The sequence below is a fragment of the Geospiza fortis genome, unplaced genomic scaffold (assembly GCF_000277835.1).
Source record: "Geospiza fortis unplaced genomic scaffold, GeoFor_1.0 scaffold171, whole genome shotgun sequence".
In the NCBI taxonomy this organism is placed as follows: domain Eukaryota; kingdom Metazoa; phylum Chordata; class Aves; order Passeriformes; family Thraupidae; genus Geospiza; species Geospiza fortis.
The window spans coordinates 1,515,381-1,531,277 of NW_005054313.1; the positions used below are offsets into that span (position 1 = coordinate 1,515,381).

The 15,897-nt window shown below is 40.7% G+C and overlaps 1 protein-coding gene across 2 annotated transcripts in view; it reads left to right on the forward strand.

The window, feature by feature from the left end:
- ARNT2 (aryl hydrocarbon receptor nuclear translocator 2) overlaps positions 1-15,897 on the forward strand; it is a 77,832-nt gene that overhangs the window by 27,874 nt on the left and 34,061 nt on the right. For both annotated transcript variants that reach the window (XM_031055855.1, XM_005419603.2), the window contains 3 exons: positions 8,842-8,944; positions 10,923-10,988; positions 11,368-11,453. In XM_031055855.1, coding sequence (XP_030911715.1) covers positions 8,842-8,944; positions 10,923-10,988; positions 11,368-11,453 — 255 coding nt within the window. The remainder of the gene's footprint in view (positions 1-8,841; positions 8,945-10,922; positions 10,989-11,367; positions 11,454-15,897) is intronic.

A 15,897-nucleotide genomic window follows, 5' to 3' on the forward strand; every position in this document is an offset into this window, starting at 1 on the left:
GTCCACAGCAATGTATCTTACAAGGTCATCTTGTGGTCATTATTTCCTCTAATGAACTATTCCATGGTGTGTCACCACAGCCAGATTTCAGACAATACTAGTATTTACTAACAAAGCATAAATCCCAGTTACTTGAGTTTGATAATGAAGTACAAATAATATAGAATGCCAGGAGCTGAAGCTTTTTTGGCAGAACGGCTTTTCAGTAAAGCTTCTTGTTGAGCATCCAAGTGAAGCAAATAGATTAGTTTAGAAGCTACTTACAACGTTTGTGTATTGATTTATTATGCAGCTGTGAATGGTAAAAGAATAAATTACATATTTCAGTGTTGTTTTGGATAGCTGTTCTGTCCTGGGAGTATCTGCTGATGGTGCTTTGGAGTTTCTGGGGTTTCCAACCCTTTTTCTAGAAAGTCCAGCTGTCTTTTGAGGAGCTGTTTGTACAGGTGTTACTGTGATAGTTTTCTCCATCTCAGTCTTTCCTTCAGGTACAGCTGATATTTGTCACAGAAGGGCTACCCCAACTGCCCCAATCATGGAGCCATGAACTTTGTCATAGGTACTTGTTTTGGGAACGAAAACACCTGCAGAGAACACAGGTAGATGCTGTGTATTTATGTCTACAGATCTGTATGGGCTTCAGTAAGCTATTTTACTTAATATTCTGAATGTGCCCCATACTTTCAGTAACCATTCTTGAGAGTTCAAAATACATTTGGTTAAAGTGTTTTATGGGTTGGTTTTTTGAGTTTTTTTGGTGTTATAACTTAACTTTCAACATATGCTTTGAATTATTTGCTCCAGTTTCAAGTCCAGTTTTTCCAGGTCCATCAGCAAAGAGACTTGCATGTGATCTGTAACACTATCCCTTCAGATAGTCCCTCAAAATTAACTGAATAGCAAGGCTCAAAAACCCACATAGTTTCTTTTTTAATTTAATTAAAATTATGCATATTTGCCCAACACTGTGGAGAATGACATGATGCAGACTGGTTAGTCAAACATGAAGGCAGGCACAGCAGGGACCTTTCAGCCTCGTGAGCTTTTGTAATAACAAGTTGTATTAAGCAAACAACTGTGTAGCATGAGGGGTTTCTTATTGAAAAACAAGAGGGGGTGAGAAAGCTTTTCAATTTCCCCCTTGTGGATCACTGTCTCCAGTTGGTAAGTAGGGACCAGACAGATAGTTAAAAATAGGTGCATTTCAATTGCATTACTTATTTTTTATTTTTTTTAACTTTGCTGTTGATTGGTTCAACTCTTCATTCTATTGTAGGAATGTCATAACTTGACTCTAATGCTTATACAACGCCTTTTGCAATTAGATGATGTAAACCTTAACATATTTAGAGAGGTTCAAGTAATCCCCCTGAGAAGCTAGGCCAGTGAGGAGAGTGAGCTTTGATGGTTTATATTTATAACCATGGAATAGCTTTGCTTGGAAAGGACCTTGAAGTCTCATTCCATGCTCCCCCCTGCCGTGGGCAGGGACAGACACCTTCCACTAGACCAAGTTTCTCAGAGCTCCATCCAACATTTCCAGGGAAGGGGCATCCACAGCTTCTCTGGGCAACCTGTGCCAGGGCCTTGCCACCCTTAGAGTGAAGAATTTCTTCCTTATGTCTGATCTAAACCTGCCCTTCAGCTTAAGGCCATCTGTCATTTTTCTTTTACTCCATGCCCTCGTAGAAAATCTCTCTCCATCTGTCTTGGAGGCTCCCTAGGTGCTGGAAGGGGCTCTAAGGTCACCCCAGAGCCTTCTCTTCTGCAGGCTGGACAATTCACTCTCCCAGCCTCTCTTTATAGCAAAGGTGCTCCTGCCCTCTGAGCATCTTCATGGCCTTTGGGCTAATTTGTTTTATACTGATAAATCCAGAGGCTTCTACTGCATGTAAATAGGACATTCAGCCTTTGGTCTTCTCTTAAAAGCATAAATTTAAGCTGATTGTGTCCTGTGAAGCATATAGGTGTCGTGAGATTTATATGGACTTACTGAGAGTACTGTGTATTTTTATCTACAGCTGCAGCATCCTGAGAACTCTTGTCAGTCATGTGAGCTTGGACCCTGTTCCTCTGCTGCTGACTGACTGCAAGCAGGAGAAATCATTCCTTTGGGTTCAGTGTCCTCATCTTTAAAATAACAGTAAAGGTGTCAAAGTCCTCTGGAAGCTGCTGTGATGTCTGCTAACAGCAAATCCGTGCTCCAAGCCAGTTATTTATTTTGTATGGCAATACATTTATTTATCAGTGTATTGTACTGTAGTGGTGTGTGCAGTGGGGTAGGGCTATGGGGCTGCTTCCTGCTGCAGCATAAAACAGACACATGAGGCCAGGGAAGCCCCAGCCTGGGGGATTTAAAGCAGTCTCATAACATTTGGGTGGAAGGCAGTGCCAGCTTTGGAGCAAGAGCCAAAGAGCAAGAGCAACTGCATTTTATCCCTGCCATCCCACAAGCTTCTTGGTTGGTATGTGTGCATCATGTTCACAGCTGGGAAGTCCTGTGTGGTCCCTGATGCAGTTCCAGGCTGTGTGAGCTGACTGATTTTACACTTCTGCTGTATTCTCAAGGGATATTTGTACAGAAGTGTCCCCTTGGCTTCATTCTTGTGGACAATTTACCAGGCACAAAATCCTGTGTGGCAGAGGAGAGGTGTAAGTGTCGTGCTGCTGTACAGCAGGCTGGTAGGGTGCAATCCCATGTGGGCAGGTCCCATCCTCTGCAGAGTCAGGCCAGCTGGGAAGCAGGAGTGGGAAGTATTCGTGGAGAGACCTTATTTCCACCTGCAGCGCTTCTTGGTCCTTGAAGCTTCTGAAAGGACCATAATTTTAATATCATGGAAGATTTAGATTGCATCAACCATCTCCACATGATAGGAACGTGTCCATTTTTGTCATTGTCCCCCCAGCTCACCCCTGCCATGTCCTCAGTTTGCTGTAAGCCCAGGGATGGAGTGGTGACTCTGGTCCATAAAGGCTGTGGTGCCTGTAGGGGATGACCTGTGCTACCAGACACCTCCAGGCAGAACCAGGGGCTCCTGCACCACAGGGGAGGCAGTCTGGAGAACCCACCATTCACTCTCTGAACAGCAGCTTAGTGGGTATTGCCTTGGGAGCTGCACTGTGACCTTGATGTGAGCAAGAGAGGCAGGCTCTGAAAATCAGCACAGGTTCTGGATGCACTGTGTAACTGATGCCAGTCTGGTGCTTCTGCCCTTAGTTTGTAATTTTAAGTCAGGATGGTATTCACCTGTGTTTTGAGTATTGATGCTGTTCCTGTTGCTCATGGGTTTGCTTTCCTCTCAATGAGGGGGCAGAGGGATGCACTTTTTGGCAGTACAGTTTTATTAGCATTGCACTGTTTGGTGTGTACTCTGATATGGGTATGTGTGTGGTAGGTAAGTCTTTGCTTTTACAAGCCTTGCCTTTATGTAAATAATAAACCACAGAATGCTAAAAAAAAGGCTGTCCATATTTTGCTTTTTTTTAATTTGTATATTGTTCTATTTGTATATTGCAAACTTTATCTGGTTTATGTAAATATGAGTTCCTGGAAGGAGTGTCTTCAAATGCTGTGTTTGCAAAGCAGTTGTGATTCTTAATGTATTCTGTAATTTTTTTAGTATTGAAATCCACAGGGTGGATGTATATTTATTACACTTAATAGAGCTTAAAGCACTTGCTGAGCTGCACTAAACATGAGATAAAATTGTATCCCTTACAGTTGTGAGGCGTACATTGTAAATTTTTTTTTGTTTGTTTTAATTGCTGAATTAGTGCAGAAGAATTGCTCTGGCATAAGCTTATCAAGAGTAATTTAATATAAATTGATCAAATTTAGGCTGTTTAGTCTTATTGGAGATGTTCTGTTTATGCATTTGTTATTTTGAAGAAGAGCTCTGTCAGCTGAGCACCTCAGTTGTGTAAAGCTGAATGCTCAGCTGTGGTCAGTGCATGTGTATAAACTGATAAATGGCAGGTTCAAGAAGAGTTTCACCTTGTCTTCTTTAACTTGACTGTTTGTCTCAAACAGTGACCTGGATCTTGATTCTCTACAAACTCTAGAGCACTCAAAGATTTTTAAGCTGGTCTTTTCTGCTAATTTCTAAGGACTTAATGTACTAATACAGAACATCACCACGGAAATCCTTTGTTCTCTGACCCTTCAGTTTGAGGGTGAGCTTACATTTGGAGCTGTGTTCAGCAGCAACAGTACCTTGACCATCACTTTGTTTTTATTTTTAATTATTTCCTCTTGTTTTCCTCCATCCTGGTCTTGCTTTTTCCGGTTTTATAGTAAGATAAAGATGGTTTTAGTTTTTATAAGAATTTTTGGGTGCAGTATTCCTGTGTTCTGTTTGTCTTCCTTGAGCAGCCTGTGGAGTATTTTTGATGAACACAAAGTCATCTTTTGTTATCTTGTCCAAACCAAACTTAGTTTACCCTTTATTTTATTTTTCCTGGAAAGAAATATATGGACAATCGGTGGCTGAGAATAATTATGAAATATCTAACTTCTTCTTAGTAAGACAAGACATTATCATCTAAAAGGTGAAACTTGCTGGGTTGCTGGAGGTATTGAGGTCAAGGTGAGAGTCCATATATTAATTCCGGCTGTTTCCCTATCAGATCCATGATTCTATGCAAGACAGGAGTCCATCTACTGATGACTTAGAGGGAAATGGAAAATTGTATCATGTACTCTGCCAGCAATATTTCTGTGCACATGAGGCCAAACCAAATTTCTTCTGAGATCCATGAGCTGGGTTTTTCCGTGCTGCAGACTGGATGTGGGCACTGTAGGGTTGTTTTAAACCAAACCATTTCAACTTGCACTGAAATCTTTGCAGAAGAATGTGCTTGTGTAACAGCCCTTCTTTCTAGTTACAGACTGCAGTATTCTTAGGAACTGGGAATCCAGCAGAGAAAAAAGCATCTGTGGTAGAATTAGATGTTGAAGTTTATGGAGTTTTCAATTAAAAAAAAAAAAAAAAAAAACTCAACCAAACCTGAAAAATGTAAAAAGAACAGACTGTGTTTGATTACCAGGCTATAAGCCTTAGCATACAGTGCATGAACATGGAGGAAAATTTTCTAACAGGCTGGTGCTATTGTGTGAAAGTGGATTTGAGCCAAATTCCCAGATTTGAAACCCCATGAGCTTCAGTAGGCCCAGGCCAATCCTTGGCTTAGGTTCATCTCAAGACATTGCAAGCGCAGAACAAGTTTGAGCATTCTCAGTAGGAACTGGAGACCCAAAAGGAGAAGATTTGTGCATAATCCAGTCACTGTTTGCACATGCAAGGGACACATCAGTGCCAACATGAGCATTTGCCCCTTGGTCATCATGAGAATGTTTTTAGAGCATCTTTGAAAAACACCCTGCAGGAAATGTTTCTGGCACATGTCCTCAGTACTTGAATCTGTTATCTCTTCCCTGGTAAGAGCTTTATGTGGCTTCTCTAATTCTGCCCAAATAATGAGCTTGCCCATTGTCCTCAGCTCCGTGTGCCTGTGTGCCAGCCCTTTCCTGTCACAGCAGCTGACATCAGGTTCCTGGATCACACTGTGGTTTCCTGCTTGGAGAACAACTGCTTTATTACAAGTTGAAGCAATGCTGTCTTCTGGATGGGGACTGTAGTGGGGAAATTTCAACAAATTATCAGCTATTCCCAGACCAGCCAAAGAGATTTATGCACCCATTTTAATCAGCATTGTGCTCATTTGTTTGCTTTCTCCTTCTCAGCAGAGCAAACTCTGGTTTCCTCTGAGTTGTGCAGCTGCTGTAAAGGGCAATAAGACAGCAGTGTCACTCCCAGCAGTGCTCCTGCACTTGCTGCATCCCAGGGTTGTGTCTGGAGCTGGAGAGGGGAAAAGTTTAACACGAAAATGAGCTACATGCAATTAACAGTTTATGGGGAAGCTCGTAAAGGATCCAGCTGGTGGTGGCACTGGGCTGTTAAATGGCTCTTCTGAAGAAGCTAGAATGAGAAATTTAAAAAAATACACACATGCGCTGTTCAGTTAACAGAAGTTGTCAGAGCATCCTGGAATATTTCTTATTAATAAGAATATAATTCCCAAGTTCAGCATTACATGTGTTTGTCCCATGGAGAAACCTAAAGGAGCATTTATCATTGAAGATGCTAGAACAAACAGAGATAGGAATACTTTATGATTCTGTGACTGAGCTGTCATCAGGACATGCCAGCTGAGCTGCCAGTGTGACTAAGGTGCAGTTTATGCCAGTTTGCTTGATTTGGTCTATTAATCTATAATTAATTATAATTCTATATATCGATATTTAGCTATGATTAATCTATAATTCTTCCTCTTTTTGATATAATTTGATCATAAGATTCTAATGACAGATGAGACACAAACTGCTTGTTCTATTTCAGAATCTGTAGTATATTGTTAGAGCTCTCAAGGTTGACATATGCATGCTGGACTATTGAAACAAGCTGCAGAGAGAGCTTTGTCATAATATCAGTACAGCAAACATTTCTCTGACTCACATACCCCCTGCAGTGATTTTGTAAGTCAGGGCAAAATTTAGAACTCTATTTGTTATCTGGTACATATTTCAAAGACAGTGCCAAACAAAAATCTAAATTTAAAAACTCTGGCTTTTGTTGTTGGGGGTTCCAGACATGCCAAAGGAACATGTGTCAGCAATTTTAGGCTTAGTGGCCACGTAATTGTGAAATATCCTTTTTTTTTGTTTTTTTGCTATAGATGCTCTTGGATGACAAAACCAGAGAAATTTCTGTTAGCTGCTTGAGTTACATTCACTGTCAGTACTTTTTGATTAATATTGGTGTCTCTTCAAGAATTTGTATTGCAATGAAAAAAGAAAGTGCACAGAAGACAACTTTTCTTTTGTTTGCGTGTATGACAAAGTTATTTTGCCCTAAGAGAATATTGTTTTAGTCGTTTGATTTGACTGGCCTGCTGACATGGACAGCCATTGGATCCTGCACATTTATCCTGTTTTTATGTGCTTTATTATATAATGCCTTCATTTGCCTCCTGCCTGATGGTATTTTATTTCTCCAAATTGTCTGATTAGTTGGTGGGACGGGGAAACAGACTGTGACTTTGGCTATAGAGAATGTGACAGACTGTCCAGTGCAGGGGAGGGAAGTGTGTTAAACAACAGGTCCATCCTGCATTGTAGGGTCAGCACAGCTGAGCTGGGAAATTGGTGTGATTTCTTCCCAGCTCACACCTGAATCACAGACCAGGATTAATATATAGCCCAGTGGTTTAAACTGAAGCACCTTTAGGAGTTGTTCCCCTTGCTTGCTGACTTAACCATCTGAGATATACCTTGGAGGTAACACCAAGTGAGGTCTGACCTTCTGTTGGCAGGGTGGCTTTCCTCCAGAAGGAGTTACCTGGAGAATTCCTTAATACTGAAATACTGCTGCCTAGTTCCTTATCTTAAAACTGTTATGTAATGATGTCATTCCTAATCATGGATGGAAGTAAATATTTAGAGGAGGGGTAATTCTGAACTTAGTGTTTGGCAGTAAGTTTATTTCAGAACTTCATTTTTGGACAGAGACTTAGGTCAGTCTGGTGAGGGAGACTTTGACTGTATTCTGCATGTTTTCTTCAATTCAGTATGGACAGAGTAGGTGCCTTGTATTGTGTAAACCTGGCTACTTGCATCACAGTGAAGACTTAGGCTTGTATTGTTTCAGTTACTGAAGGATACCCACCTTAAACACGTGGGTTTGCTCATGGCCATGTGTTGTCAGCACTGGTGGCTGTCATCTAATGCCTGGCAGCTGTTCCTCTGCATTTCTCTGGCCCACTGTCACTTCTGTGGCTGCACCCAGCCCTTGAGCATTGTGGATCTGGTCCAGTGATTCATTTCTAGTCTGTGCTAAGTTTTGTTGTCATCTCTTAGCACTTGAGCTGTAGATGTGAAAATCCATTCTGTTAGTTCTTTGGTGATAAGCAGAAGGATTCTGTGTGATATTCAAATCCCTAATCTGAACCTGTCTGTAGTAATCAATCTTCTGTTTTAAATGAAAAAATTAATCTGTTACCCCTTCATACCTTTGCATGCATTCCCTCCCTCCTGTCCTCTCTTGAGCTGACTTGGTGGCTGTCATTCCTTTGCCAGGCTGTGCCTCTGGTGTGTGATTCTGAGGGTTGTAGGGAGCAGGGTCTGGCTCTGGACCTTGCACAGGCTTGTGTTGCTGTGTGGTGAATCAGATCATCTCACTAATCTGTCTGACAATAAACTTTAGCAATGCTCTTGACATGTGAGTGTTTAACAACTTAAAGAGGGCCCCAGCACAAGGGCTGTTGTGACAAATCCTGTATCTCATCATCAGGGAGAAAAGTTTGGTCTTTTGTGCATCTCACCATCATGGGAGCTGTGACTGAGGTGGTGCTGTGGTGAAAGTGTTCTGGATAGGCACAAGCACAGGGAAAGAGCAGCAGCTGTCAGGGGACTGATAAATGTTGCTTTATCCACAGTTCTGGTAAAGAGTGGAGCAAGCAGATCAAGTCAAAAGCTGTGCCTGCTGTCATTGCCTTGTTTGCCTCCAGGCATTTGACTCTGCCCTGGAAGTTGGTCTTGGGCCAGCTGAGAAAAGAGCCATCACTCCTGTGGCTCAGAGTCAGCTTTGCTGAAATATTTAGTTAAACCAGCACATAACTGATCCTCCCCTGTGAGACCAGGATCAAGATTTTTTTATTGTTGGTATTTTTTTCCCCTAACTGGGCTAATGGCATTCAGCTCATGGATTTCTTGTTATCTTAGTTTCTAGTAAATGGATTTATATTTATGTACTGAACACCAGTTGCTCTCCCTGGCCTTTCTAGGACGAATCCTGGACTTGAAGACAGGGACAGTAAAGAAGGAAGGCCAGCAGTCCTCCATGAGAATGTGCATGGGATCCAGGCGCTCCTTCATTTGCAGGATGAGGTATGCATTTACCCTGTGCTCCATCAGGGTTCCAGTCCTGTCTCAGCTTAGAAAAACATTTTGTTGCACCAATCTGGCCTTGATTACAAACTAAAGCTGTAATGACACACTGCCATGAAGTATTTCTAGAATAGTTGCTTTAGGAACTGGAGTGAAACTGAAACTAGTCTTCCTTAAGGACAAAACAGCAAAGCAGCACCTCATTTCTGTTGTAGTTATTGTTATAAGTGTGGGGTGTAGGTTCCTTTTTCCAGAGAACTTTTCCAGAGAACAGCTGCACCCCTGGAATTTCAGCCATTCTTTTCTAGTAAAGTTACTCAAATCAATACCCTGGGAATGAAGCTTTCGCAAGTGTTATGAACACCCAGCTCTGTGTATTTTTTCAGCAAACCAAGAATATTAAAAGAATCTTAAAGATAAACAAGAATTCAGTTGCAAACCTGCCAGCTATGTAGGAATTAGCCTAAGCCTGGTATGAATTAACCAGATGTCAGCTGGCTGATGCTAGATAAATGAGTAATTGTTAGAGGGTTTTTGATTTGCAATTTTCCAACTTCTCCTGCATTGTTTGGGCTTCTTTAAAGAGATTTGTCTGCCCAGTGCTTTTCTTTGGGGGAAGCTTCTGAGCACTTATCTTCTTTTAGTGCTAACAGGCTAAAATGATTGTTGCTATTGCAATAAATTTTTTGTGTGGTTAGGAGGGGAAAGTACATAATTGTATCTGTAGGCTATGTCCAGTATAAATGCTGATAACAGCACTGCCAAATTCATTACAGAATGAAACACACAAAGCACATTAAAATACAGATACCTGTACTTTGGTAATGTGGCGGATTTTTTCCAGTCCTGTGAGGGTGCTAAATGTATGGCTCTTGCATGCTTTTGTAGGGTGTTTATTGACTTTATACCTGCAAGACCAGGCTTCAGAGCTATAGAACCTTTTTCACCCTTAACTGGGAGGGAAGAAATAGAGCCCAGCAGAGCAGCACTGAGAACACTGCTTTTTCTTCCTCCCAAGATGCACATCATGTCACGAGAACTTGTTTGTGCAAAGAAAACCAGGCCTAATGTCCTGTTTGCAGTTGTTCCTCAGCTTCCAAAACAGTTCAGATTGCAGTCATTTCCTAGCACCCTGATTCTGTAAACTCCAGTGCATGACAGTGATTTTACTCATGCCCCTAACCCCACTGTTTTTGTATTTCTAAATCTTATTTTAGTTGTTCCCTTCTTCTCCTTGGCAGAGACTGATAAGAAAAAAAATTAAAGGAATAAAAAGAAAACCTTCTGGGAAGAATGGGCCTCAGATAATGTGAACCTTCCTTGTGGTTTCTTCTTTCATTGTTGTTATTATTTTTCCATTAAAAATGAACTGCTTTTACCCTTCAAACTATTTACTCAGCTTCAGATGGATTGTTGAAATTTTACAGTTAGGCATACTTATAAATATCACAAAATACACATGAACAAGTGTTAAACAAAGTTACTTGACAGTGTAAATTGTTTGATTTTGCAAACATTATCTTAATGTTTGCAGACATTGTAGCTGGTGTATGGCAGTGCAATTTTTCTGTCCAGGGAAGCTACAGGAACACTGAGATAGGTTTGTGTGGATATTTGGGACCTGACATGTTTTTCTCTAGCTTTCACCCCTGTTTCATGGCATTTTGAAGTGTGTCTATTCTTTAGCCACCCTTGGGATATCAATTTCAAACAGTCTTTAAACTGGGGGAGTGTGGAAGGGAATCTTTTTCTAGTCTCTTTCATTTTTCTAAAATAAAGAAGATTTTTATAGCACATCTAAAAAGCTCAGCCTGTGGAAGCAGCATGTCCTACATAAACATGAATATGCAACATTTTGCCAGGAACAAGTATCTATTATTGTCTTCTTATATATATATGGTAAGGATCTCAAAATACCTTTTTATTGTGTGTATTTATATTCATTTTTGCACCCTTTAAAATAATAATTTACTTTTAGGTGTGGAAATGCTCCTCTGGATCATTTACCTCTGAACAGAATAACCACCATGAGGAAAAGATACAGGTACTGTTACTTAATTTATCACAAAGCAGCTGTAGTTGCCCTAAGCCCTCTCATTTGCCCCTGGGTTAATGCCCACTCCAGGAGTGTTACTGCACACTGGATCCTTTTGCAAACAAAATCTCTTGATGTGTCTCTCAGATTCTTTGTCTTACACCAGCTCCAGCTCTGAATCAATCGTCAATATCTTTCTCAGAGAAATATTACAGAAAACAGGTACAGCTTGAGTAGCAGCATAACAGAGCTGGCAGTACAGAACCCTAGGCTGATTCTTGGGTGTTTCCAGCATAACTTACAAATACTGTTAAATCATTAGTAGCCATAGTTTGAAAGCATAAAGCTGCATGTCAATGTGATGTTTTTGTGTTTCTTGCTCATTCAGGAATGGCCTGGGCCCGGTGAAAGAAGGTGAAGCACAATATGCTGTTGTCCATTGCACTGGCTATATCAAGGCTTGGCCACCAGCAGGTTTGTATCCCTTATATAAGACAGTGTGCAGCAAACTGTCCTTAGGACAGCTGAAAACCTGGCCCAGGTTTCCTTGCTACTAGGAAAAAAGGGAGAGTTTTAGTGGGCTACCTGATTAAAGCCCACCTTGAAAAGCTTTCAATAAGAAGAAATCAGCTGTTGTACTCACTCAGGGCATCCCTGTTTTCCCTGTGACACCCTTCTCAATTTTGTTGTCACAGAGGACCTGTAGGAATTGCCAGTAATGCCGGATTCCACAAACTGGGGCCAAAAGTTTTCAACTTATGTTGCTAAACCAATGTAAAAATGGTCTCATTTTAAGAAGGTGGACACAAAGGATTGTGTACCTCTAGAAAACACCAGTTAATGCTTTTATACTTAAGTACTGAATTGCAAGCACCTATGTATGAAAATTTCACTTTAGACACATGGAAGTTCTCAGTAATGGTGTTACTTGAGAATGTTCAGTATTTGTGATAAATTCTGTTTTGAGGCTGTTTTTCTGGGAATCAAGTCTTGGCATACTGCTTTGATCTGCAGAGAAAAACATTTACCTGCTGGAGCTCAGTATTACCTATGGGAATATTTACCTTTGAAAAATTCCAGGAGGAGACAGTGGAGCTCATCCAGACCTCATGATGAGTGGGGTTACCTGACCTTGGCGTTTGCAGGAGTTGAAGAGGTTGTTTGCGATGTGACAGCGCCTGCTGGCATGAATCAAAGAATCAAGCCAGGAGCTGTCCTGCCCTTTTGTGGCTGTACACCACGGCCATAAATCACATTGATCCAGGGATTATGAGTCCTAAGAGGTGGTTTGTACCAAATGTGTGCAGTGATGTGCAGACAGCAGCGTGCAGATGTGAACTTCGTGTTGGTTTTTTGCTGAAATGCGGTTTCAGAAGCAGAGGAAAACTGCCCCTCTTGTTGCTAATAGGATTTAATAGGAGTCAAGATGTTCCAGTTTTGCTTTTCTCTCAAAAGTATAAGAGCACAGTGTCTGTAGAGTGCTTTGAAAATTCCTGGTTTTTTCTGTTTTGTTTTCTTCTACAGAAAGATTTACTTTTCTGTTGTTAATTCTAAACACAATTGAATTTGACTTTGATATACAGGGTGTCTCCTCAAGAAGGTGTAGGTCAAATAAGATTTTGTTTAGCCTGAATGAGAATCTTGCCTCATGTTATGGGATGTTCAAAGAGATCTGACTCTTCAGGGGCACATGTTGCTAATATAGAACTACAGATGCATGAACTCATGTCAGCACTAGGTCCTGATGTTGGCAATGTGTCCCCTTCAGCCATCAGTTCTGCAGGACAGCAGTTTGGGATTAAAAGGATCTTCTGTGTCTTTGAGTGCCCAGTGGTCAGGTATCAATCCCAGTTGGCAATAGTGATGTCTTTTCCCCATCTCAGCTCTTCCAAAACCTTGCTGCTTATTACTTCATGAGAAGTTTTTATTTCACTGAAGGTCTAATGGGAGTTTTCATGCCCAGTGCCTCTGTGTCTCTCCAGTGTTCTGGTGTGTTTCCAGAAGGAGGTTATAGCCTGTCAGCCTGGACTTTGCAAAGACAATCCAGGCCATTCTCAGACTGCATTGTCTTTATCCTTGTGACTTTTCTCTGCAGTTGTTCATGTTTTCACTTCACTTTTCAAAATGTAGGTCACTAGCACTACACATTCTTATTTCAGATGAGATTGTAGTGATGGATAACACAATATTTCCTGTCTTGCCTGGCAGTGTAGGATACAGTATCCTTCTCTTTTGTGTGGTGCATCCTGCAGGCATCCTAATACATCTGATATAAATTTATATGTGTTCCAGGTTGCCTTTTTCTCACTTGTCAGCTGCAAATCTTGCTTTGAATTGTGTGATGTTTCAATTAGTAATATCAAGTTCCATCCTATTTCTGTTGGTTTAGCTTATGACTGTTACTGTTCCCCAAGTGCATGCTTATGCATTTAGTAATGTTGGATTTCATCCCATTTCTATTACTCCACTCCTCAAAATCACATGGTGCTCCTTATGATATCCCAGTGCTCCTCCGTAATGTTAATGCCTCCAAACTAATCCTAAGAGATGTTTTTGATTTTGACAGCCTTATGTGGAATTTCATTGGTCTTTTATGTTACCATCCAAATTGTTACTTCTATTAGTCATGTCTGGGTGCCTTTTCCAGGGCACACAGAATTGAACCAGGGCCTTTTTCATGAGTGTTTATTTGCCTTCCCAGTCTTCCCCACTTTGTGTTTGTGATTGTCACGTATCCATTGACTTTCAAAGTTGATGGGAATATCCATGGACTGAATTGTTCCCCTATATATTTGAGTAAATAAGTGACAACATCACTGCATTTGTTCTCATTTCCAGTGGTAATCTGACCATAATCTGCAGAGCAAATGAGATAACTACAGCGGTAATGGAATTTGCCAAGGCTTCTCTACCCTGTAATAAAATTACTTTGTTGAAATCAGCAAGCCCTGCATGGTCTCTGGATTCTTGGGAATAAATGGGCTTGTGCTAAACCACAGCTGTTTAAAAATTCTGTGATCAAAAAGATAATTTTCATTTATTTTTCAGTTGCCAAGTGGACACTGGTATAAACTCCAGATCCTTTTCTTGCAAAGCATGCAGTGTGGCATGTGCATATATAGCTAATATACAATAGGAAGTGTACTTTCTTGTACTAGCAAAAGAACCAATATTATCAAATGCCTTTAATCTGTACTTAGTCTCATTTGTTTAGCACTTGGTATTTTCTCTTTCTGGGTTGAATTGCATTGTCTGTGGCCAGTGTTCAGTTTTTTAGTCCCACACTGAATAAATCAGTATTGATACAGAAGGATGAAGAGAAGAACTGCTTTGGGATCATTATTGGTGGGATAGACTATTTGACAGTGCTGCTGCAGGGAAGAGTCTGTGCGAATCTGGAGTAATCTGAATACTTCAAACAGGTGAAAATGAATAAGCTACAGACAGCTGGTGGTGTAATTTAAGAGCTGGGTTTGTTATGGCTCAGGTCTGTGTTCAGCATGACAGCACTGGCACATCCAGCCTGCCTTTGTGGTTTCTCTCACTTGTTTGGAGCAGCAAGGCTCATGTACTCCCAGACTGTATTCAGCCCCTTCTTCACTGAGAAAGGGGAGAGGATACAGAGGCAGCATCCTGCCTCAGCCTCCATTCAGGCTGTGTGTTCATGGTCTGTTCATTTTCCTCCACCTAAAAGACAGGTAAAATTAAGATCAAGTGTAAAACCAGGCATATGATACCTACACACTTGTATCCCCATATGCTGGCCTCAAGAAATCAGGTGTAAACTTGGAGTGGAAGTCAAAGGAAAAAGCAATCAGATGTTTCAGATGGATGTTCCAGCCAGTCATGGTGTATGTTTGGTTAAATAATAAGAGTGTGGTGTTGGGTTATTTGGAATGAGGTAAAAGGACACCTGGTTTGAAGCTGGCTGAGCAGCAATCCTAGCCTTTGTCCCTCTGTTCCCAGAGAAGCAGCTCAGATGGAACTTGTGATCCTCAGCCTAGACAGTGCTTCAAATTCATAGCCAGTCATAAAACTGAGAAGTGCTGACCTTCTCCTGGGTTTTTTTTCCTGTTTTCAACTTAAGCAAGATTTGACTTTCTTCTATTTTTTCCCCTCTGAATATCTCATTCCTGGAAGGAAATGAGTCTTCTGTGGTCCATATGATATTTTCCTAATAGGTTTGTTTTGCTTTCTTTTCATGGCATAAGATTTGGTAGAGAGAGAAGATAAAGTCTGTCAGGATGTTGGTAGTTTTCTGTAAATCAAAGCCAGGATCTTGCACAAAAGCATATAGTGAAGCAAAGAGATAGATGCATGTTTTGAAACTTCAAATAAAGAGTCACAGAATAATGTTAAATTCAGATAATGTTGAAATCTTTTTTTTTCTCTTTAGTTAAAAAAGAAACATTTTAGTCTTCCAAGTCAGACTTACGGTAACATCTTAACCACAGCATGCCAAAGCTGTTAGGTTATTTTAAAGTTTTGGCCAGAATCTGGACGTTTGTGCAAAGTACTCCCTCTTCCAATACAAAACAAAATAGTTGCTTGAATATTCCTTGCAGTGCTGTCATTTTTTAAGGCTTTATTTATTTTTTTAAAGAGTGGTTAATTTATTTTTCATTGGGATTTTTCACAAGATTTTTATCCTTAGTATGCTATCCACAGCCTTTTTTGTGAAAGCCTTTTTCCATTGTTTTCTGTGAGAGATAAAGTCACACAGTGTAGTTCCTTCCCTGGCAAGTAACTATCTGAAGTGATTCTAATGAAGACAGGCTTTATCAGGGGATTGCTAGCGACCACTGGACACTTAAATTCCATCTTTTTAAAGAATTATAAATAATTTCTTTTTTAGTGTAGTGAAATAAAACCATAAATCCACCAATGCTGTTCTGTGTGTCGCAGAAGATGTGGGGCA